The sequence below is a fragment of the Caenorhabditis elegans genome, chromosome I, assembly GCF_000002985.6.
Source record: "Caenorhabditis elegans chromosome I".
NCBI classification, from domain to species: Eukaryota; Metazoa; Nematoda; class Chromadorea; order Rhabditida; family Rhabditidae; genus Caenorhabditis; species Caenorhabditis elegans.
In genome coordinates, this window is record NC_003279.8 from 12,834,544 (window position 1) to 12,858,510 (window position 23,967).

The following is a 23,967-nucleotide window of genomic DNA, read 5'->3' on the forward strand; positions in this document are numbered from 1 at the left end:
AACCGGTCCCCTCACTCTCCTGAAGCAGAAAATGAAGAAGAAGAAGCTTACCTTAATTATCCATAAGGGATTAGTTAATCGAGAAAAAAGTGAAAAAAGAAGGAGGTGAAGGGAATGAAGCATGTCTCAGAATCACATCATTTTATTGCCCGGTATTTTTATTTCCATTTTGAATTTATTTTTGCAAGAAAACAAATTTGTGGAAAAATATTTTTTTTAAAAATTTTTTCGAAATTTTTCTCTTCTGCGGCCACGTAGCAAAATATTTGAAAAATTTAATGCAAACTGGTAATTCGAACACTTTTTTCAAATTTTTCAAATAATTTTTCTAAATCAAAAATTCTATAATTACCTGTTTGAGAGCCTTCTTATCTCATGCGGCCGTGAAATCAAGTTGGTGGCCGAGTTTTTCTTTCTTTCACGGCCATGTGGTAAAATCTTTAAACTTTTTTAGCAAAGTGAAAATTTGAAAACTTCAACTAAAATTCTCTTGGAAAATCAAGTTTCCCGATAATTTTTTTTCCAGTTTTTTTAAGTTCAAATATCGAAACTTTATTTTCTTTTTTTTCAGATTCCTTCAAAAATTCAATGATTATAAGCAAAATCCGAGCTGCTCCGCTGGAGCAGCCATGGGCAAATATAGTGGCAAAATACTGTTTATTTGTTGCAAAGTGAGGCTAACGAAAATTTGTAGTTTGTAGTCTCTAACAAAATTGTTTCTCTACTTCAGATATCCATGGCCATTTATCATTATTCCACTGATTATCACAATTTGCTTATCAATGGGAATTATATTAAATTTCAAAATCGTACGTGGTGTCAATTATCTCTATGCGCCTTTAAATGCCACGTGGAAGACGGAGGAGGCGGTTTTTGGAGAGAATTGGGCAAAAGATGACGATCATTTCTATCCGGGTAAACTACAAATTACAAACTATACAAACTGCAAACTACATTTACTTCATTAACTACAATAACGTCAATAACTAGATCAACCCATACTAACTTTAAGTAATATCAACTACAACTACATTAAATACGTTAACTACAGTATAAACTACATTAACTACAATTTAGAAACTACATTTACTACATTGTTTCAGGAAAAGACATACTCCGTCGCCAGGGAATCTATCTAATTGTGAATGCAAAAGACGGTGGAAATGTGCTCCGACAGGAATATGCTCAGGATTTCTTGAAAATACTTGATTGGATATTAAATGTGAAATTATTATCGTCTGCAGGAAGAATATTCACTTATAAGGATGTTTGTCTTCATTTTCAGGTTAGTTGAGTTTATGCGGGGGAGGGGAGACGGCTGGCTACTTTAAACGCGTGCAACTATTCAGTGGTGAGAGGTAGTGAAAATCTGTTAACCAACAAATGTTGGAAATTTTACGCTTAATACTTTTGTAGTGATACAATTTTTTGTAGCTATCATGGTTTTTGAGATATATCTGAAAATGTTCCAATTTTTCCAATTTTTATGGTTCTTAGGGTGCTTTCCAATTTTGCTTCATGATTTGAAAGATGACCAATTAGTTTTAGTTTTTGTATGAATACTGTGTTTAATTTTGAAAATTATTGTGCACAATAAAAATGGGTAGAGACAAGAAGGAAAGACGAGACGCAGAGAAAGAGACACCATCGCCGCCTGCGTCTCTCCTCCTGCCTCTTTGCTTTGAACTCGTGTATCTCCTGAGTGGTGCAAACTAGAAAAAAAGTTGCCAACTAAGAAAATGTGTAAAATTTTATGCTCAACAAGTTTGTTGTTAACAACTTTTCTGTAGCTATCATAGTTTTTGACTTATTCTTGCTTTCCTTTTCCTACTCTGAAATTTTCAAAAAATCATGTTTTTCCATCGATTTTTCTCAATTTTTTTTTCATTTTGTATCATAAATTTCCAGAATGATTGTTTCTCAAATCCACATGCAAAACTCCTTGCAAACATTTATTCGAAAAATCATCAAAATTCAATGTTCAACATTACATATCCAATATACCGGAGCACCTACGCCACAGAGCCAATTGATATCTCAAAAGTCCTGGGAAATGTCTCTCTGGATTACGATGGCCACGTGGAAAATGCGTCTGCTTGGTTAATACTATATCAATTAAAAAATGAAAAATGGCAATTGTCGAGGGATTTTGAAGATGGGCTCGCGGAGAAAATTCAGAGCGGGGAGGCTCCCAGTGAGCTGCTGAATTTGTATTATTTTCATTCAGCGACTTTTGATCAGGAATTGGAAAAAGAGAATAGAAGATTGACACCTAAGTAAGTCAGAAAAATTGGGGTTTGGAAATTTTTCATTTTGGCAAATTGAAAATTGGAAAAAAATTTCTAAATTTTTTCTAACTTTTTTTTAGAATTCAGATTAAATTTTGCATCCACAATTTTTTATGTTACAAAAATTCCGAAAATTGCAAAAAAACAAGAAAACTGCAGATTAAATAAAACAACTCAGATTTTGCTTTGTTTCTTTCCAAAAAAATATAAAAAATTTCAAAAAAAATACCAAGAAAAGTTCAAAAAAAAATCTCAATTTTTCAGATTCTCAATCACCTTCTCCGTACTGATAATCTTCGCAATAATGACAACATTTACCATAAAATTCATGAAATTTAAAACCGAAAACGGAATTAATCAATATCCAGTTATCGATTGGGTTCTGAGTAAGCCATTACTCGGAATATGTGGAGTACTTGTTACAATGTGTGCAATTATTTCATCAACTGGATTACTTATGCTTTTTAATGTTACTTTTGTTGATATGTGCACTGTTATGCCATTTTTATCGTTGAGTAAGTTGCTTAACTACAAACTATAAACTACAACCTACAAACTACAAACTACAAACTTCTTTCCAGCTATTGGTATTGATGACACATTCCTCATGCTTGCGGCTTGGCACGAGACAGATAGAAATCTACCGTATGAGGTGAGAACTATAAACTACAATGTGTTGTCAGAGAACATTTGAAACTACACACTACACTTTTTTTCCTAGTCTCACCCAAAAACTTTGTCTTTTAGGCATTCGAAAATCTCATGAATGCTCGATATTTTTAAAGCCAAAATTCCAAAATTTTCGCAAATAAATAAACATTTTCGGCGAGAAATTCAAATGTTCTGAGAAAAATTTATTCAGAACTTTAAAAAAATCGATTCTAATAATTTTGTTTGGAAAAATTACAAAATTTCCGTTCAAAATTCCTATAAACTACAAAATTTTCCCAGTTGTTCGATTTTTTTGTATTTATTCGATTTTCACCAAATTTTATCGAATTTTTTGGAAAAAAAACTAGAAATATCAGTTAATAATATTTCTTTTCAATTTTCTTAATTTTTTCTGCTAAAAACCGCCAAAATATTGAATTTTTTGCAGAAACGAATAGAAAAAGCGATGCGCCACGCAGCAGTCTCTATATCAATTACGTCATTAACAGATGCATTGGCATTCCTTATTGGATCAATTGCACCACTTCCAGCTGTTATTTATTTTTGTTATTATTCATCTGCAGCGATATTATTCATATTTTTATATGTTCTCACCATGTTTGTGGCTGTACTTGCGTTGCAAGGCCGGAGGGAAGAAGATTTAAAACATTCGGTTACTGGTATGAAGACTATTGATTTGGATTCTGATTATGGTAGGTTAAGGGGAGAATAATTTAAATTAATAAAAACATTGTTTTAAAAAATGTTTTAAAAAAATTTAAAAGTTATTTTTGTTCCAAAAATTTCTAAAAAATTTTAAACATTTTTTTTAGAAACTTTAAAAAAATGTTCCTTATCCGTTTAGTTACCAAAAACACTATAATTTTATTCAACACTTTAAGAGCTTAAAAATGACCCCTATCATGCCGATATTCCATTAATTTTAAGAAATGGGTCTCGCAGCGCTGGTACTGTAGCTCTGACTTCAGCTGTGTAAAAAAATATCGCTATATCGAGACGTTTTGGCTATCATATTTGTGCTATGATAAAGTTTTTTATGAAAAGAAAATGGAAATATTGAAGAAAAAAAATTTGAAAAAAGTGGATTTTTTCAAAAACTTTTTTTTTTCAAATTTTTCGAATTTTCCAATGAATTCAATTAAAAATAACATCAGAATCGTTTGGAGCACAGTAACAGCTTCAAAATAACACCCATTATGCCTATATTCGACCAACTTTCAAAATACGGGTCTCGCAGCGCGGGGTACTGTAGCACCGTTTTCAGTTGTGTCGAAAGTCAAAATCAGCGGAATTTAGTCGTGTTGGGGGTCATTTTAAAGCTAATCACATGAAGAATTTTATTCTAACACTAAAAATTGATAAATTTCAGTTGTTTTGAAGAAAATTAGAAAAAATCCAAAAATATCCTTTTTTCAGAAACCGCTTCAACTCGCCAACTGCTTCTAAAAATGGGTAGCCGAGTGTCAGTGAAAGCAGACGAGGAAAATAATAATAATAATAATGAAAAATCAATAGAAAACATACAAAAAATCGATAATCGAATGTGGTATCAAAGGTTTTTCGAGGACCAATATGCTCCATTCATTTCAAATTCAAAAATTTCGATATTAAGTTTTCTGATTTATTTGGCTTATTTGGCAGCTGCATTCTATGGAGTTAAACATCTAAAAATTGGATTTGATGTGAGTTTTCAAAGCTACAAACTATAAACTACAGCCTCTTTGTAGTTCGTAGTTACTGTAGTCTTAACTATAAAGTACAAAGTATTGCAGCTCATCAACATTGTCCAAGAGGACTCTGCGTCACGAGTGTTTTTGGAAGTTCGAGAGCAGCTTTTCCCAGAGGACACAAAGGTGAGTGGAATACAAACTACAAAAACTACAAAAACTACAAACTACAACTTTTTCCAGCTAATGGACATTGCCGTAATGAACTCGCCAAATTTCTCAAATCCAGAGGAAAGATTCAATTTTATGGAGGTTCTCAGCGAATTTGAGGCCAGTTTTTTCTGGAATTTTTGCTAAAATATCTGAAAATTTTCAGTCAACCTGGTGCTCGGAAGGCAGAGAATCCACACAGTTTTGGTTTTTTGAAATGCAAAAATATTTGAGCAATTTGGGATTTGGAGGGGATTTGACAAAAACTATGAATAGTGAAAGGGTAAGGGTGATTATGAATATGAGCTATAAGCTACAAACTATATACTACAAACTATGAACTACAAACTACAATGTACAAACTACAAACTACAAAATACAAACTACAAACTATAGAAACATAAACTCCAACTATGCTTTGATCCAGCAAATTTCTTGTGTGCTTTCTAGCATAGGTTATTAACAGGATCAGGCTACAAATTTCAATTTTGTGAGCTTTGTAGTTTCAAGTCCTTCAGCCTCAACCAATTATATTCCAGAAGCTCTCCCAATCCAAAAAGACCTTCCTAATGTCCCATGAGAAATTCGGCTACGACGTCCTATCCGACAAGCAGTTCCGTCTTTCGACTCGCTTGAAAAACGTGGAAACCGATGAGGAAATGTTCAATTGCGCGAGGACAATGAGGTACACACTACAAACTACAAATTTTCCTGACACAGGCAAAGCGGAAAGTGCCCAAAACGGTCCGTTCACGGACCGGGAACGGCTCAAATTTAAGAACAGTTCACGGTTCGATTCCCGGTCCGTCAACGGACCGTAATTGAACCGTAAGGAGACTAAAAATGGGAAAATTTTTTCATCCTCCAGCTGCCCCCTTTTTCTTTCCCAATGCTCCACCGAGCTCCTGTCTTGCTCCAGACCGTCTTCCGGTGATCCTTCGTTGTAGCAATTCTATCTGCCTCAGCCGGGGTTGAACTTGTCCACTGCCTGTCGATTGATTACTGGCCCATCACCTTACCGTTTGGCCGTTCGCGCACGCGAGGAAAAACAATAGACTTCGCATAAATAGCGATTAGCTCGCGCTCGCGCATTTTCTTCTGGTTTTCACGTCTTACACCAACTTTTTCGATTGTATTTTCAGTAGTTTCTGATTCTCCATCTTGCCGTTGGACTTATATGAAAGCGAACGATAACAATTGACAGTTTCGTGTAGTTCAGAACTTATTTCGCATATTTCTCAACATCTACCTATACGTGCTCCATCTACTTGTAATACAGAAATGGTACTTACCATATTTCCTCTATTAGTCTTGCATGCAAGACTAATTTTCGATTGGACCGGGTTGCAATACTAATAGAGGAAATAAGGTATATGCGTTCTATTTGAATGATACCTTAATTTCTTAAAATACACACGGAACAGAAACGATATGATTCCAGAATGTATTGTTAGTAAAATATTTTATGATATTTCAAAAAATGCTCCTGTTGCTCAGCTTAAGAAGACCAGCAGAGAGAGTGAACGTTGCGTATACACAGTATCTACCCAATTGTGGCATTTCATCTTTTTTATTGATATGTTTATAGGATTACATTAATATAACCTCTTTTACACACAATGTCATGCTTAATAGCCTCAGTTAGATCGCATGCGATTTGCGGGCCGCGTACGGACCAGTTGGACGGATGATAGACAAAATGGTTGCCCAGAGGAATTTTTTTTCATGAAAATTGAGTTTTTGAAGTACCCACAATGCTATTTGGTTCATTGTAGCCAGTTGGCTAATTTTTTGCCTGATTCAAGGTTTAGTTTTAAAAAGTGCAGTTTTGCCGACCGGGACGGTTAATTTACGGACCATCTACGGACCGGCTACGGCCAAACTACGGATGATCACCAAAACGGAGGATAATACGAAAAAATTTTTTCATGAAAATGGAGTTTTTGAAGTGCCTACACTCTCCTTTGGCTAATTTGAGCACTTTTCCCGTGCTAGAACCTGAAATTTTCAAAAACAAAAATTTGGTGCCCGGGACGGTTCATTTACGGTCCGTCTACGGGCCGGCGACGGACCGTCTACGGACCGGAAACGGCCCAACTACGGCTCAAGAGCCATCTCGGTCGGTAAATGTGGTTTTTGCTCTAAATAATGCATTTAACGACGTAAAAATTCTTGAATTAGCCAACTGGTATCATAGGTATTTAAAAAAAAATTGTTTTCTTAAAATCCATTTTTTCCTCTTAATGGCCATTTTTTACATTCCCCGTAGTTTGCCCGTAATTGGTCCGTCCCGCTTTTCATATCCGTAGTTCGCCCGTTAATGGTCCGTTCCCGGTCCAAGATCCGTAAACGGACCGTACCCGCTTTGCCTGTGTGAGCCTCAACCAAAATATTTTTGCAGAAAACTGTCCCAAAAACATGCAAACTACAGTATTATTACATATTCTCCGTTGTGGAATATTGCAGACGAGTATGATATTATGTGGCCACAAACTATGCAGGATATCTATATTTCTATTGGTAAGGCATAAACTGTAAACTACAAACTACAAACTACAATTTTTTTATCACTATAGTTTGTAGTTTGTAGTATGATTCTTGAATACTAAAAACTACAAAAATACTAATTTCAGCTGTCATGGTTCCGGTCGCACTGCTCTTCATTCCACAACCACTCTGCTCAGTTATTATTGGTGAGTTTTGTAGAATTCGTAGTATTTGTAGTCTTCGTTGTCTATGTAGTCAAACATCGCAGGCTTAAATATCGCCTCCATCGCATTCGGAGTCATCGGAACCATGTCCTTCCTTGGTGTCAGCCTGGATGCCACGTCAATGATTACTGTAGCAATGAGTGTCGGATTTTCAGTTGGTAAGACTTGGCTACAAGCTACAAACTACAAACTTTAAACTACTAACTACAAACAATAAACTACAAACTACAAACAATAAACTACAAACTACAAACAATAAACTACCCAATTTTTGTAGCCTTCTCCAATTATATCGTCGAAAATCTGCACCCTTCACTACTGTTTTGAAAGCTCTTGGGGAGCAAAAGTCTAAAAATTTTACAAAAAAAAATTAAAAAAATTTCCAGATTTCGCCGCCCACGTCTCTTACGCGTACATGACAGAATCTGGAGCCCAAATTCCGGGAAAAAGTGCAATTTATTCACGATTTTGTCACACTTTGGGTACAATCGGCTGGCCAGTCACACAGGCTTCAGTTTCCGTACTTTTGGGTGTTTCTTCGCTGTATTTGGTGGATAGTTATGTGGTTCAAACGTGTTTTAGGACTGTTGTATTGGTTATTTTATTTGGTAAGTGTTGTGTAAATTCGCTCTAGTGAACTTAGAAAGTTTGGAGGTCTTAGGGGGCCTGGGAACTGACATGCGGGGTGATGGCCTAGAAAATCCTAAATGTGATTTTCTAGGCCACCTAATTTGGAATTAAAAAAAATTTTGGTAATGAAAATGAGCTCTACCAAACTACTTTACTCATACATCTCCATAACATCTGGGAGTTCACATATAGTTTGGTGGCCTAGAAATTTATAAAATTTTTGGTTTCTAGTCCAGCAACTTCAAAAATTTCAAAATTTGTGATGATCTGCTTTACTGAAAATTTGAATCACAGCTGAAGCTAGTACTACCGTACCCCAAATTTAGAACCCTAAGAACTAACATACATACTGGTGGCCTAGAAAACACAAAATCTGAATTTCTAGGCCAGCAACCTTTAAATTCATTCCAGGTACCACCCACGCATTGGTCTTCCTTCCACTTCTTCTAATGAACTGTCACAGGGTATTTGACTACTTTAAGACAACTTCCACGACTAGTACGGAGCCGTGAAATTGATAAAATATCAATTTTTGTGCAATTTGTAACTTATTTATTTATTTCGTTTGTACATACATGTTTTATTTTGGTTTGAAATAATTTTTTATTCACAAAAACTTGAAAGCAATTCGATATCCAAATTTCAGGTTCCAAATTTCAATCTCGTTATCTGTGTCTCTCTAGGAATTCGTTCTTTTCCGATATGTTTTAGAAAAAGAGACAAAGAGAAAAATAACAATGTGTTGATTATATGTAAATGATTATGTAAATTTGTGCCACCCGAAACTCCCTGACCGTTTTGAATGATGTCTGAAATGATTTTCCGAAATGGAAAATTGAGGTGCAAGATGAGAGATGCTTAGACTACAAACTACAAAACTATCTTAGCCTGAACCAAAAAATACACAGTATCTCAGCAACTGATTTCCAGCAAGAGTTACTGTGTTGTAAAGTACGTAAAAATAAAAACAAAATTTTAAAAAACCAGGTAACTTTGCAGGTGAAAAGAAAAAAAACCAATTTTTGGGATTTTTCGATTTTCAAAATCTCATAACTTTTACTAAACTTATCAGATTTTTCCAATTTTAATTTATTTTGAAGCTGAATATGTTTTCTTATAATAAATCAAAATTATTATCTGATTAACAAAATTTTTTTAAAAAAAACCTAATCCCAAAAGCTCCAAAAAAAATTTTTTTCGAGTTTTGGAAATTTTCAAAATAGCATAACTCCTTTCAAAATTGTCCAAAATTTAAATTTTTTAACTTTTTTTGAAGCTCAATTTTTTAAAACTTTTTTTTCAGTACCACAAAACATTCCAACCAGTGTTTCTAATTTTCCCCGCCGATAAAGTCTTTTGGAACTCAAAATCAACGAATTTTGATAATTAATTTCAGATAAAATGACAGTCTTTTGTGCCAAAAAATGATTCAAAAATACCCCTAATATTCAATTTCCCTTTCCCTCATTGCAAATTTTGTTGTAAAGAAAAACGGAAAACAAAAAGAGACAGAGATGATAGGAACAGAACAAAAAATGGGCGGAGCCAAACTGAGTGGCTCATCTCCGAGAGAATGTGTAAAATCAGGAGAACACAAAGATATTAACACACGGGCGGTGCTGTTCAGTTACACGACGTTTTCATCCCCAAAAACGTTACCCCTAACGTCCCGCCGATATTTCGAATTTATTTTAAAAATTACGAACGATTTTTGGATTTCTGAAAAAAGTTTTTAAAAAACTTTTTTTCGGATTTCCTAAAAAATTTCTTCTACTTTTTCACTGTCCACCAACATCTCCTGCCACCAGCCAACACATTCTTTCTTGCACACGAAACTGTCATTTTAATCTGAAAAAATAATTAAAATCAAAATCAATTGATTTTGATTCCCAAAATCTGAAAAACCATGCTTCATAACTACGACGACTTTGGCGGCGGGAAAATGCAGGGCGCGCCTCAGGTGCCCCGAAACACCTTGTTGAGTGTTGGTGAGTTATTTTTGTAATAATAAAAAAGATAATTGTTTGAGCTTCAGAGTAACTTAAAATTTGGAAAATTTAAGCAAGTTTGAAGAGACTTAAGTTTGGAAAAAATTCGAAAAAAAATGTTTTTTTTTGATACTTTTGAAACTGAAACTTTTTTTGACTTATTGTCATATATTAGTCTAAATATAATTTAAAGTTAAAAGAATATATATTAAACTTCAAAATAAAGTAAAAATTAGAAAAATCTATTGGTTTTGAAAGGAGTTATGATATTTTGAAATTTGGAAAACTTTCGAAAAAAAATAATTGTTTTCGAAAATTTTGAAACATGTGTTTTTTGTAAATTTTTTGTGCAAGTATAGCTTTCTGTAAGAATTAATTGTTTTCCATAAAAAAATTTGAATTTAAAAAAATCTGATAATTTTGAAAATTTAAGAAATCTCGAAAAAAATGTTTTTTTTTTAATTGTGAATCTGGTTTTTTTTTTGGTTTTTGTATTTTTCCTATAAAATTAAAATGTTTTTATAAAAAACAAATATTTTGCTTCAAAATAACATAGTAATTGTACAAATTGGGTAATTTTGGAAGAAGTTATGAGATTTTGAAATTTTTTAATTTTTTAAAAATAATTTTTTGGAAGTTTTGAATTGAATTTTTTTTCAACTGATAGTGAAACTAGAAAAAATAATTTTAATTTTTCGATAACAATAAAAATTTTAGCTTCAAAATAAATGTACAATTTGTTAAGCCCGATTTTTTTTGAAAAAAATTACGGCATTATATAATATAATAATAATAATATAAATATATAATATTCTGATAATATTCTGATCTGATTTTTTGTGAAATGTTTGCAATAAAAAATTGCGAAACCTGAATTTTTGTGCAACTTATTTTAAAAAAACTGTTTATTATTTAAAAATTTTAAAAGCTAAATATTCAGCTCCAAATTGTATGACCAGTTTGCATACAGTTAATATTTTTCAAAGAATTTTCTAGAGGTAAATCAAGGGATTTTGGAAACCCTTTTGTAGTTTGTAGTCCCTCAGTTTGTTCCCAATTTTATAGATTATTTCTGATTTCATAAGCGTTTTTGCAGTTCGTAAACTCAGATTTCTCTCACAGCTGCACTCGATTTTTACACACTTTTTCTTTTCTCCCGGGTGCTCTTCTCTTTCTCTGCGTTTATTCATCCCACATACTCTCTCACATATTCACCCGTTCAGCTCATATATCATCTTAGCTCGTCAAAACGACAAGTTTCTGGTAAAATACTGATTGTGAAAGTAGAGGAAGGGAATTCTACAAGAGTTTATAACTACAAAAAATGACCTCAACCGAAAATATGTTGGGTGAGGCTATGAAGCTTTGTAGTTTGTAGTTTGATAGACTGAACCAAAAACTATAGAGTTGAAGCCATGGGTGCGGGTTTTTCAATGTTTTCAGAATTCTCATGAATCCAAAAATTCCGTTTTTTGATTTATCCATTTTTAGAAGAAAAGTTTTTTTGTTTTATCAGCTGGAATAGCCATCCCGCAGCCCAGCATAAGGCTTAAGCCTAAGACTAGGCCTAAGCCTAAGACTAAGCCTAAGCCTGAGCCCAAGCTTCAGCTTAAGCCAAAGCCTAAACCTGAGCCTAGGTCTAAGCTTAAGCCTATGCCTAAGCTTAAGCTTAAGCCTAAGCCTGAACCTAAGCCTGAGGCTAAGCCTAAGCCTAAGCCCTCGTGCTAGGTAACTTTGTAGTTTATAGCCAAAAACTCAACTAATCAAAAAATAATATTAGTTCATTTATTTCCATCTAAATCAACCCATGTTTAACCCAATTTTCCTCCCCCTCCATCGTTACAAAGTCGATCAGCAAATACCTGAAAAGCGGCTCGCCGAGCCGCCACTTAACATTGTACAGAAGCCGACAAAGGAGAAATTGTTAGAAATGAAAAGACGCAGACAATGTTAAAGAGTTCATTCGTGTATTTTTGATATAAAATTGATAAGGATTAAGTGGGGGGAGAAGACATTTATTTGTTTTTGGAGAAATGAGAGATTTTTGAGACTTTTCGTGAACTTTTAGAGGTAAAAAGGTAAGGGGTTTGGAGTTGGGAATTTGAAAATATTTAATTTGAAAAAAAATATTATTCAGAAAAATTTCAGTATTTTGTTCAGTTTTCAGTAATGATTTCAATTTTCAAGTTAAAAAAAATTGTTTTAAGTAAAATACAGTTCAGAATCCACAAAAATTGATTAAAAATTAAAAATCGACATTTTTTGGTTTTTTTAAATTTTTTTTTCAACAGAAAAAATCTATCAATCATTTCAGCGTTAAAAAAATCTTCAAAAATTTTTGTGCCGAATTTTTTAAAATCAAAATAAAATACCAAAATTGATATTGCTATTTGAAAATTAAATAATATACTTTTTAAATTATTTATTTGATTTATTTTCAAATCTATGCGAACAAAAAACACACCACATACTACATACTTTAAATATTTGTTTAATTTTCAAAAGTAAATTTTATTTTAAAAATCCAGTATTTATTCAAATTAGCTAGAAATGTCAAATTAATTCAGCTTAAATACTGAAATTTTAAAAACTTTATAGTTAAAAAATTTGCACAATCAATTTATTTTAAAATATGATTAAAAGTAAAGAAAAACTTTTCAAACTAAAAGTGAATATTGAAAAGTTCTGAAATGTTTTTAAATTTTTGGTACTTGTGTATTATTTCCCCTCGTTTTATTATTATCCATTTTAATATAGCGTGATGTCCAGTTTCCCTTCTTAGGCTTAGAAATGGTTATTTGCTAAGACTAAAAATACAAAAACTCCACACGTTTTTATTTAAAAAATTATATTTAAAAATGAGGGGAAATAATACACAAGTACCAAATTGTTTTAAAATCAATTATTAAATCTGAATTGTTAACGTTTATTTGAAAATAGTAATATAAAAACGGAAAATTAAATGTAATTTTTTTTAGAAAAATACAATGTTTTTTTTAACTATCCAAGTTTAAAAAAAAATTACTTTCCAAAAAAAAATTCCAAAAAAACATTTTTTTTTCAGAAATTTTTTTTCCAAAAATCCAAAACTCTCCAAACTTTTTCCAGACCAACAACTACAGCTAATGAACACAATCAACAATATGGTACGTGCGAGCCAATTCACTTCACAACTCGCAAACACGATCTTCACACTTTGTGCTCAACTCAAAACTTCGGGTTCGATGCTGGAACAATCACATAAAAGTGAGTGGCCTAATTTTTTTTTTCGGAAAGTCAGGCCATCAAAGCTCTATAAGTGAATAAGTGAAAATTGCAGAAAAAATTCAAAAAAAAAATTTTTTTTGATCATTTTTGAACATTTTTTCCAAAGTTTTAAAACTATAATAATTTCAATTTAAAAAATTTTTGCAGATGAATTAAATAAAGTTTTCACATCATTACGTCAAGCATGCTGTCGAGATAATGGACAACTTGGGACACCGTGTCGATTGAAAATTATGGAACTTGTCGAATTACGGGCAATGAATTGGAGAACAAACTTGGCACACAGCCAATATTATGTCAACAGGCCGGAAGGACGTAAGACTACAAACTACAAACTAGAAAACTACACGCCACAAACTACAAACTATTAAAAAACCTTCGTGTGTTCCAGAACATGATCCAGCTCCAACTGTCGGCATTCCACCGTCTGCCACGTCACCACCAACACAAGTGACGTCATCAGTGACGTCACCTGTCCCATCGTCACCTCAACCGCCAATGCAATTTGTACCACAGAATCCGATGATGTTTCAGGATCCAATGGCTGCAAATCGTACGTTTTTTAAAAATAAGTTTGAGTTGGCGGGAAATTTGAAATTTTCGGAAATTTCGAACAGTTTTCGAGTAGAAGAGGAGCATTAGGGTAGTTTTAAATTTTAAAAAATTCTATAGTTTGAAAATATCTATGTAAAAATTAGAAGAAAAATAAAAGGATTATAAAAAATTAAAATTAATTTTTTTTGATTTACTGAAATTTTTCAACATCTTTTTTGAAAATTTCTGTCAAAAAATGTTTCAAAAAAATTTTGGCCAATTTTTTAAAAATTTTTTCAAAGCTTTATAACTTTTTTCAAAATTGGGACTGAAAGTTGGTTTTTAGTTCATAACGAAAAATTTAGTTTAAAAAATCCAAAATTTGTCAATTTTTTTGGGATTTTCAAACTCTTGTAACTTTTTCAAAGTCTAGCTAGAATGTTTATTTTTTGTTTAAAATATTTTTGAGAAACGTGTCAAATTTAATTTTTAAATTTCAAATTGAGTATTTGTACAGAAAACATAAAATATCTAGATTTAAAAATATGTCAAAAATCAAAAAAAAATTATTTTCCAAAATTTCAAGCCCCCACAACTCTCTTCAAAACACCTCTACGGTGTCAATTTTTAACTTAAAATACTCCTTAAATCTCCATCTATTAAATTTCAGACAACGCAGGCGGGATCTTCTTCATTCCAGCTGCTTCCACGTGGATGAATCCATTAATGCCAATGCCTCCAAACCCATTCCTTCCGCATTCCATGATTCCACCAGATCATCAAATGTTCTTGAGACAACGAAGTTTGAATAAAAAACCAAATAATTTAATGAATAAAACACTACAACTTCGTCACGAGATGATCATTCGAAATTCGGATTCTGGAAAAATAATGGGTGTGAAGGGAAGGAGAGTTGCCGCTGTAGAGCAGCTGACTAATACTGTCATTTCCTTCCAGAAAGTGAGTTAGAATTAGAATTTATTTTCTGTTTCTGGTATAGTACCAAAAAGACAACTTTTGACTATATTTCAGTAAAAACCGCATCAAAAAATAATAGAAACTAGCCGAGTTAAAGCAATTTTAAAGTTGTTAGAATTGTTGAGGCTCAGGCTACAAACTACAGAATATAATTAGCCTCAACCACACAAAATGGTCACACTACAAACTACAAATATTACAAACTACAAATATTGATTTTTCTTCCAGGTGGACTCAAAATCCAAAGAACGTACATTAACAATTACGGCATCAACAATGGAAGATATCGAACGTGCAAAGGATATGATTATTGATACGATCAGAAGAAATATGAGCCCTATGAGGGTGAGTTTATTGGAATATTTCATTAAATTCGAGATAAATATATCCAGAAATATTAAGTAAAACATAATTAGATTTTTTGAAATATTTTTATTTGAAATATTTTTAATAGCACTTATAGTTCACAAATTATAAAGATTCTAACAAATAGAGTCAAAAGTTTAAAAATTGAACAGACACCGTTAAATCATTAATAACTTATTAGAAGTTCACTTAATTTGAAAACTGTCAACTGATAAAATGTAAAAAAATTGGAACAGTGATTAAAAACGTAATAGTTTTCAAACAGTGATAACTTATCAGTGGTCCACTTAATACAAAAACTGTTAACTGATAAAGTGTTGAGCACAATCTAATAATCATATTGCCAGTTAACAATTTCTTATAACATCGATACTCGTTTACACGAGTTATAAGTGTTCTAATGAAGTTAGATAGTCAAAATCAGAAATTTGAGAAGGTAACTTTAAGACAGCGAAAACTTATCAAATTGAAAAAATTTCAACTCAGTTTAAAAATCGTTAACTGAAAAAATGTTGAGCATAATCTAATGATCATATTTGCAGTTTTTGTAGCCCTTCAACTTTTAGATAGATATAAGAGTTTTCAGGCATATCTATTAAATCTATTTAATCGGAATGCTAATTATTTCTCAGCATCTAGAAAACTATCATCATTCTAGTTTACGATAATTAATTTTTATGTAATATACATATTTTAAAACTTGCAATTTTTTAAAGCATTTTGACAGAAAACTGAGCTCTCGGTACCAATTTTGATGAAAGGTTTGTAATTTTCAAAAAAAAAAAACATTGAAAAAAAAATTTCTAAAGCTAAATTTTACGAGAAATCTAACTTTTCTGAAATACATCACAATGATGTTATATATACCGCCTAGCCTAGTCTAAAACCATAAACTACAAACTCTAGTAACATTGTAGTTTGCAGTCAACCAATTTCCAGACAGACATGTCGATTCCACCTCCAAACCAGTACTCGGGAATGTCTAGTGAAAATCAATCGATACCTTCACAGCAAAATACTGCAAACATTGATGAAGATGATGATGATGACGATGAAGATATTAAATTAGAACAAACTTCCGATGGAAAGCTCACTTTTCACTGTGATGATCCTGAACTTCTCGCCGCTGCGCAAGAGGCACTTTCCGCGTATTTGAGGTGGGTTTTGAAAGACTACAAACTACAAACTATATAAACTAATAACTACAAACTACAAACTATAGACTTCAAACTACAAAAGGTACAAACTACAAACAAAAACAGTAAGCTAAATTTAACTAGCAGTACGATTTAACTGGTGTTCTTATAGTTAGAAAACCTTTTTAGCTTGAGTCGAGAATACAGACTACTTAAACTAAAACTAAAATACAAACTACAAATTACAAACTACAAACTATGAACTACAAACTTGCAGAGTACGTGCCCGTCCGAGTGCCGAGGAGCGTGAAAAGAAAAAGGAAAGACGTAAATCGATGCCCCTTCAACAGACCGCCCGTGATCAACAGGAACCTGTCATGTTGAAACCGGCAAAAACATTCCATGGAAGTACTCCCAACCTGGCTGATGGTCTCGCAGCGACGACTACTGTAGTCGTGGCGAGCATCCCGCAACCGATGGTTCCGAATGTACATGCTTCTGGTGATGTTAGTGTTGTTTTTTTTTGACTACAGACTACAAACTACAAACTAGAAGCGGTTAATATTTAAAGCTGTAGTTGGCATACCACGTGGCCGCGGAAAATAATCGGTGGCCGAGTTTTCTCTTGCTCGCGGCCACGTGACATTTGGTTTCAATTTCAACTGACTTTATAGATTTTTAGTATTCTGAAAAAAACTTTACTTTTTGGGGAAAATTTAAATTTTTGCAGGCCTAAAAGCCCTCAAATCCAATAAAATTTCTGTTAGATTTTGAATTTTTATCGGAAAAATCGATAAAGGGATTTTCAAAATTCTAACAATTCTATCGAATTTTTCGAACATAATATTTTAAAAACGCGCAAAAACTATGCAGGAGATTATTTTGTAATCAAGTTTTTTTCAAAAAATCGATAAAGGTGAATCTTCATAGGAATTTATAGATTTTATCGATTTTTCATCGATAAAAGCAAAAAGTGAAATGCTGATCGATTTTTCCTGCTGAAAAACATTTTATTGGAAACGTTTTTCACAAACTTTATCGATTTTATTTAATTTTTTTCGAAAAAAAATGCACAAAAATTGACTTACGGGCGCACTAAATTCAGAGAATGCGACGCGCAAAATGTCTCGTAGCGAAAACTACAGTAACTCTTGAAATTACTACTGTAGCGCTTGTGTGTCGATTTGCGCACGTGCTCGCTGGCTGTCTCAAAATTCACGTTTTCTCGCGGACGAGAAAACTTGAGGAATGTGAGAAAATGGCCTAGAAAATCCTGGAAGAGGAGAATTCCTCGTCCACAGCCAAAATAGCGTGTGAAAAAAGAGACGCAGACGGCAAAACGGTTATTCTTTGCGTTTTTCACGTCCAGAGAAAAAGTAGTATCTGCGTCTCTCACGCCCAATGGATAGCGAGAGTTGGCGCCAACGTGAATTCTCAATGAGGCGCGTTTGCTTCAAAATTATGCAAAGGGACAGCCAGCGACCACGTGTTTGCGGGTCGATAAATAAATCAATTTAATTTATTTCGTAATTCGACACAACAGCGCTACAGTAGTCATTTAAAGAATTACTGTAGTTTTCGCTACGAGATATTTTGTGCGTCATATATGTTGTGCAATACGCATTCTCAGAACTTAGTGCGCCCGTAATAATTAATCGACTAAAAAATGAATTTCAGACTATATGATTTTATCGATTTTTCGTCTGAAATCTTTAAAAAACCTATTTTCAACGTCGTTTTTATCCGCTAGTCGGCAATAAAAATCGATTTGGTTGAAGCTACCAGGCTACAAACTACAACTTATATCGATTTTCCCTTCCAGAACCCGATCCGCTACAATCGTGACACTCTAATGACCGCCCGTGACACTAAACGTGCTCCAATTCCGGATGAAATGCTCCAAGAAATCAATCGAGTTGCTCCAGACATTTTGATTGCTTAATGTGTGAATTCTAGTATTTATTGCTTTTTCCCCTGAAAATTCTTAGTTTTAGCCACTTTTTTATTGTAATTTTCCAGCATCTTTTCATTATTTTAACCCCCGGGGTGTGTGTGATAACTATTCCAAAAATTGATACTATGAGCTGCTATTTTTTTAAAAATAATTTTATTCTATTCAAAAAACAAACAATGAACACAATCACAGTTGAAAACTACCGAAAAAAAATTAGAAAAAATCAACAAAAATTGAGGCAAAAAAAAATCAAATTTCGAGCTCCCAGAGCCGAATTGTTCCGTCATCCGAGGCCGAAGTGAGCAAATTTGAAAATTTCGGATTCGGGTTCCATGCCACGTGGTTTACGTCAAGCTCGTGGCGGCCGACAACTCCGAGGTGCTCAATGACTGGAGATTCGGGTGTGGAGGAGATTTTGAATAGTCTGGAAATATGATTACAGTCGTGGGCGGCAAACGAGTTTTTCCGGCAAATGGGTGATTTGCCGGAATTGAACATTTCCGGCAAATCGGCAAATTGCCGGAATTGCAAATTTCCGGCAAATCGGCATATTGGCAAATTGCCAGAATTGAAAATTTCCCGCAAATCGGCAATTTTGCAAATTGCCGAAATTGAAATTTTCGGCAAATCGCCAGAATTGAAAATTTCCGGCAAATCGGCAAATTGTCGAAAATCAACATTTCCGGCAAGTCGGCAAATTGGCAAACTGCCGGAATTGAAAATTTTCGGCAAATCGGCAAATCACCAGAATTGAAAATTTTCGGCAAATCGGCAAATTGCCAGAATTGAAAATTTCCCGCAAATCGGCAATTTGGCAAATTTCCGGAATTGAAATTTCTGCCAAATCGGAAACTCGGCAAACTGGCAAATTGCCCGAATTTAAAATTTCCGGCAAATTGCCAAAATTGAAAGTTTCCGGCAAGTCGGCATACCGGCAAAACGCCGATTTGCCGGAAAAAACGGCAATTGCCGAAAATTTTCGGCAAATTGTGGTTTTGCACATTTTTTTAAAAATAAAATATTCCGGCAAATCGGCAAATTGCCAGAATTGAAAATTTCCGTAAAATTGCCGGAATTGAAAATTTCCGGCAAATCGGCAAATAGCCAAAATTCAAATTTCCGATTTGCCGAATTTGTCGACAAAAAATTTGCAAATTTACAAAATTTGCCGGACTACTAACTACAAATTTCTCCAATTTTTCAACACTTTTCGTACCTAATTTTGCAATCTCCACCACCGGTGGCAATGACGTCATTCGTAGAATTCCAGGCCACCGAATACAACGGCCATCGTGTATTTTCCACATCATAACGTGCCACAGACTTCCACGTGTCTTGATCAGCAGATTTGGAGCCAATGTTCTCACGAACGAAAAGCTGTAAAAGAGCATTATTGTTGAGGCCAAGGGTGTCATTTTTCGATTTTTTGATGTTTTTCGGTGAAAATCGAAAAATCGAAAAAAAAAATGTTCAGAAAATTAGCCATAAAATATGATTTTTTATTTAATTTTGTTTATAATGATGAGAAAAAAATTAAAATTTCTTCTAAAAAGAAGAATAACGGTCAAAATATTGAGCTAATTTTTGAAAAATCGAAAAATTTTGGTTTTTCGATTTTCTAAAAAAATCAAAAAACCGACACCCTTGGTTGAGGCTGTAGGGAAAACTGCAACTTTTTTCGAACGAGGGCCGAGAAAAAATGCGAAAAATCGGTGTTTGCACACAAAACACCGCATTTTACGACATTTTCTACTTGCTTTGTTTTCTTTCGTTTTTCACCGATTTTTCCCGTGTTTTCTTATTAAAACTGATAAATACATATTTTTTGTTAATACTAAAATAATTTCCAGATGAAAAAATTGTGAATTCAGCCGGCAAGTAGCGGTGAACGTGGTCAATGTAATATGATGGATTACGGGAATACAAAACCCAAACTTTTTCCCAAACATGATACATATGATGTTTAGATGCTAAAAGTACCTGATTTTCATAACGAGACCGCTGAAAAAGTTTTGAGATTTTCAAAATTCAACTTTTTTGGTAAAAAAGTCGAGATTTTGGCACAAAATGTTGAATTTTGAAAATCTAAAAACTTTTTTAGCTGTCTCGTTATGAAAATCAGGTACTTTCAGCATCTTAAAAGCATATATATCATGTTTCAGAAAAAGTTTGGGTTTTGTATTCCCGTAATCCATCATATTACATTGCCCACTTTCACTGCTACTTGCCGACTGAATTCACAATTTTTTCACTTGGAAATTGTTTTAGCATCTGCAAAAAATATTTATTTATTTGTTTTGATAAGAAAAAACGGAAAAAATCGGTGAAAAATGAAAGAAAACACGCAGAAAACAAAGCAAGATAAATGGCCGCTGAAATTTGTCGGGGACTCGGCCATGGCCTAGAAACCTTTTTGCCTCGTCCCTCGTTCGAAAAAAGTTGCAGTGTATTGTTGAGGCCAAGGGTGCCATTTTTCGATTTTTTGATGTTTTTCGGTGAAAATCGAAAAATCGAAAAAAAAAAATGTTCAGAAAATTAGCCATAAAATATGATTTTTTATTTAATTTTGTTTATAATGATGAGAAAAAAAATTAAAATTTCTTCTAAAAAGAAGAATAACGGTCAAAATATTGAGCTAATTTTTGAAAAATCGAAATTTTTTTTCGAAAAATCGAAAAATTTTGGTTTTTAGATTTTTTCTAAAAAAAATCAAAAAACCGACACCCTTGGGGTTGAGGCTGTAGGGAAGTTTGTAGTTTTCTACCTGAATACAATGATCTTTTTTGTAGTTTTCTAGTTTGTAGTTTTCTACCTGAATACAATGATCTTTTTTGTAGTTTTCTAGTTTGTAGTTTTCTACCTGAATACAATGATCTTCTCCAACAGTCACAAGGCGATGTCCTTCAGTGTCAAATGCGATGCTCCATACAGTTCCCACGTGACATCCGTCGATTTTCTGTTGTGTTACCCAGTCTTCGCCGTCGAATCGGTAGAATCTGATTGATGAGTCGTAGCTGCATGAGACGAGAAGCTGGAAAAAGATACGTAGACTACAAACTACAACTTTTTGTGTAGTTTGTAGGACAAACTACAAACTACAATCTAGAAAAGCCTCTGGTTGAGCACAAAAAGTGCAGACTTTTTTTTTGAAATTTTTTTTTTTCAAAAAACTTTTAAAAAACTTGTTTAATTTTCTGTAATTTTTTGAAAATTAAAATGTATATATTTTTCATATTTTTATAAATTTTTGTTGTTATTTTTTCGAAAAAAAACATCGAAAAATCGGAAAATTTTTACGATTTTTTTTCTTTTAAAAAATTGTTTTTTAATAATTTCAGGTTTTTTCAACTTTTCGAAATATTTTTCCAATTTTCTCAGAAAAAAAAACCGGAAAATCGCAAAATTTTTAGGGTTGAGCACAGAAAGTAGCTTTTTAAATTTTTTTTTTTGTGGAATTTCCAAAAAAATCGTTTTTTTTTTCAATTTTTTTGAACTGATATCTTTTGATAATTTAAGGTTTTTTTACAAAAAACCTCTTCTCTGATTTATTATTATTTTTTAAACCGAAAATTGGAAAGTTTTTAGGTTTTTTTTGGAATTTTCGGGAAAAAACGTTATTTTTTTAGATAATTGTTTGAAATTTCTCTAATTTTTTCTCATTACAATTACCAAATTTTTAGTGGAATTTCCAAAAAACATTTTAAATTTTTTTAAAATTAAAATCAACTTTTTTTTTCAATTTCTTGTGATTTTCTGATTTTTTTTATGGTTTCATGTTAAAAAAAAATAGAAAAATCGGAAAATTTCCTTTTTTTTGGAATTTTCGGAAAAAAAAATAATTTTTTAGATAATTGTCTGAAATTTCTTCATTTCTTTTTTCTCAGCACAACTACCATATTTTTTGAAATAAAATATGATTTTTTTTTTTTGAAAAATGATTTTTTTTTGTTTTTTTAATTTGGTTTTTATAATTTTTCCAAAAAAAAAATTCAATTTTATCTGAAAAAAACCGAACAAAAATTTTTTTTTTTCGATTTTTTAGAAAATGTTCAATTTTCGTCCATTTTTTTGAAAAAATTCTAGCGATTGCCGAAAAGTATCGGAAAAAAAATCATTTCTTGAAAAATATTCAGAAATCTATAAAAAAATGTAATTTTCCGAAAAAAAAAAGCCATTTTGGTTTTTTTTAAATCAAATGGAAATTTTTTTAAAGTTCTACAGTTATTGGAAAAATGTGTTTTTTAAAAATTATTTTCTCAAAAAATTGAAATTTCAAAAAAAAAATTGATTTTTTTTAAATTCAATCAATTAAATTCAATCAAATTTCGTAGTTTCTAGTCTACAATCTTCTACAAACTACACATTTTGTAGTTTGTAGTTTGTAGTTTGTAGTCTCTGCACCACTAACATCTTCAGTTGGATGCCAGGCGACTTGTTTCACGTCCTGTGTGTGTGGCTGTAGAATCGATGAAACGCTGAAATCCTCGTCCTCGTCCTCTGCAAAATAAGTGGTTGAGACTACAAACTACAAACTACAAACTACAAACTACACACTTACGTTGCCAAAACCAGACACTTTTATCTCTGCTACATGTGGCCAAAAACTCGTCACTTTTCGAGAAAACTGCACATTTTACTTCACTTTCGTGTCCTTCTAGCTTGTTGACTTCGGCGAATTCTCCGCTGAAAATTGTAGTTTGTAGTTTGTAGTTTGTAGTTTGTAATTTTTTTTTTAGATTGCCACTAATTTTATCGATTTTTCACGATTTTTTATGCTAGAAACGCTAAAATTATGCATTTTCAACCAAAAAAATTAAAATTTTCTTCGATTTCTATTTTAGTTGAGGTTTAGACTACAAACTACAACTTTCTAAGCTAAAAACTCACTCTTCCTGCTGATAAACCACGACGGAAGCGTCAAAACTCGCAGAAACTAGACATTTTCCGTCATTTGAAAATGCGACTGATCGAACCGCCCGTGTATGACTGTCATCCAGTGTTGTACGACACTCCAGACGCATTTTTGAATCTGAAATTTGGGAATTTTTAGAGATTTTCGAATTTTTTAAAGGAAAAAATCTGTTTTTCGATAGATTTCCTTCGTTTTTATGTTTTCCACACCGCTGATCACGATTTTCTGCACAATTTTCAATAAAAATTGACCAACCAGGCTCTCCAACGAGGCTCCAAACCCTGACAGCCTTATCGTCGCCGCAAGAAGCCAAAATTCGTCCTCCATGATGCCAACACGTCATCCAAACTCGACTTGTGTCATCTTTCTCGCCTTGGTGATAAAATTCACCGATTTGTCGCAGCATTTTCCGGTCTGAAAATTGAAAATAAATTTAAAAACTTTAGAAACAATATTTGAAGGAAAATTGCGAATAAAATGAGCGTTTTGTGTGAAATTCCGGGTGAAATTGATGGAAAATTTAAAAATAGCTGATTTATATTTTTAAAATAGCAAGAATCTTAAGAAAAACTAGAAGAAATGAGAAAATTGCTGAAAAAATCGCGATAAAGAATTATCCAAAAAATTCCAGTGCAGTCGCGCTCCATCGTCACG

The 23,967-nt window shown here is 32.8% G+C and overlaps 3 protein-coding genes across 3 annotated transcripts; 2 read left to right on the top strand and 1 right to left on the bottom strand.

Moving 5' to 3' along the window:
- Positions 1–571: 571 nt before the first annotated feature.
- ptr-17 (SSD domain-containing protein) lies at positions 572–8,788 on the top strand. Its single transcript, NM_001377664.2, has 17 exons — positions 572–671; positions 731–915; positions 1,104–1,285; positions 1,909–2,276; positions 2,553–2,803; positions 2,870–2,940; positions 3,388–3,652; positions 4,377–4,642; positions 4,733–4,813; positions 4,871–4,957; positions 5,004–5,120; positions 5,377–5,522; positions 7,239–7,357; positions 7,471–7,530; positions 7,593–7,706; positions 7,935–8,156; positions 8,590–8,788. The coding sequence occupies exons 1-17, from the start codon at positions 589–591 to the stop codon at positions 8,688–8,690; spliced, it is 2,718 nt and encodes a 905-aa protein (NP_001364498.1). The 5' UTR covers positions 572–588; the 3' UTR covers positions 8,691–8,788.
- Positions 8,789–9,725: 937 nt separating this feature from the next.
- On the top strand, positions 9,726–18,587 carry mxt-1 (Eukaryotic translation initiation factor 4E-binding protein Mextli homolog). The gene is made up of 9 exons (NM_060845.6): positions 9,726–10,166; positions 13,275–13,412; positions 13,581–13,748; positions 13,825–13,986; positions 14,638–14,927; positions 15,174–15,290; positions 16,251–16,468; positions 16,725–16,953; positions 18,270–18,587. Exons 1-9 carry the CDS (start codon positions 10,085–10,087, stop codon positions 18,387–18,389), a joined length of 1,524 nt encoding a protein of 507 aa, NP_493246.1. The 5' UTR covers positions 9,726–10,084; the 3' UTR covers positions 18,390–18,587.
- On the bottom strand, positions 18,533–23,738 carry ciao-1 (putative cytosolic iron-sulfur protein assembly protein CIAO1 homolog). Its single transcript, NM_060846.6, has 7 exons — positions 23,569–23,738; positions 23,289–23,430; positions 22,960–23,084; positions 22,810–22,898; positions 21,262–21,432; positions 19,618–19,778; positions 18,533–18,825 (listed from the first exon to the last, which is right to left on the bottom strand). The coding sequence occupies exons 1-7, from the start codon at positions 23,717–23,719 to the stop codon at positions 18,651–18,653; spliced, it is 1,014 nt and encodes a 337-aa protein (NP_493247.2). The 5' UTR covers positions 23,720–23,738; the 3' UTR covers positions 18,533–18,650.
- Between the last annotated feature and the right edge of the window lie 229 nt (positions 23,739–23,967).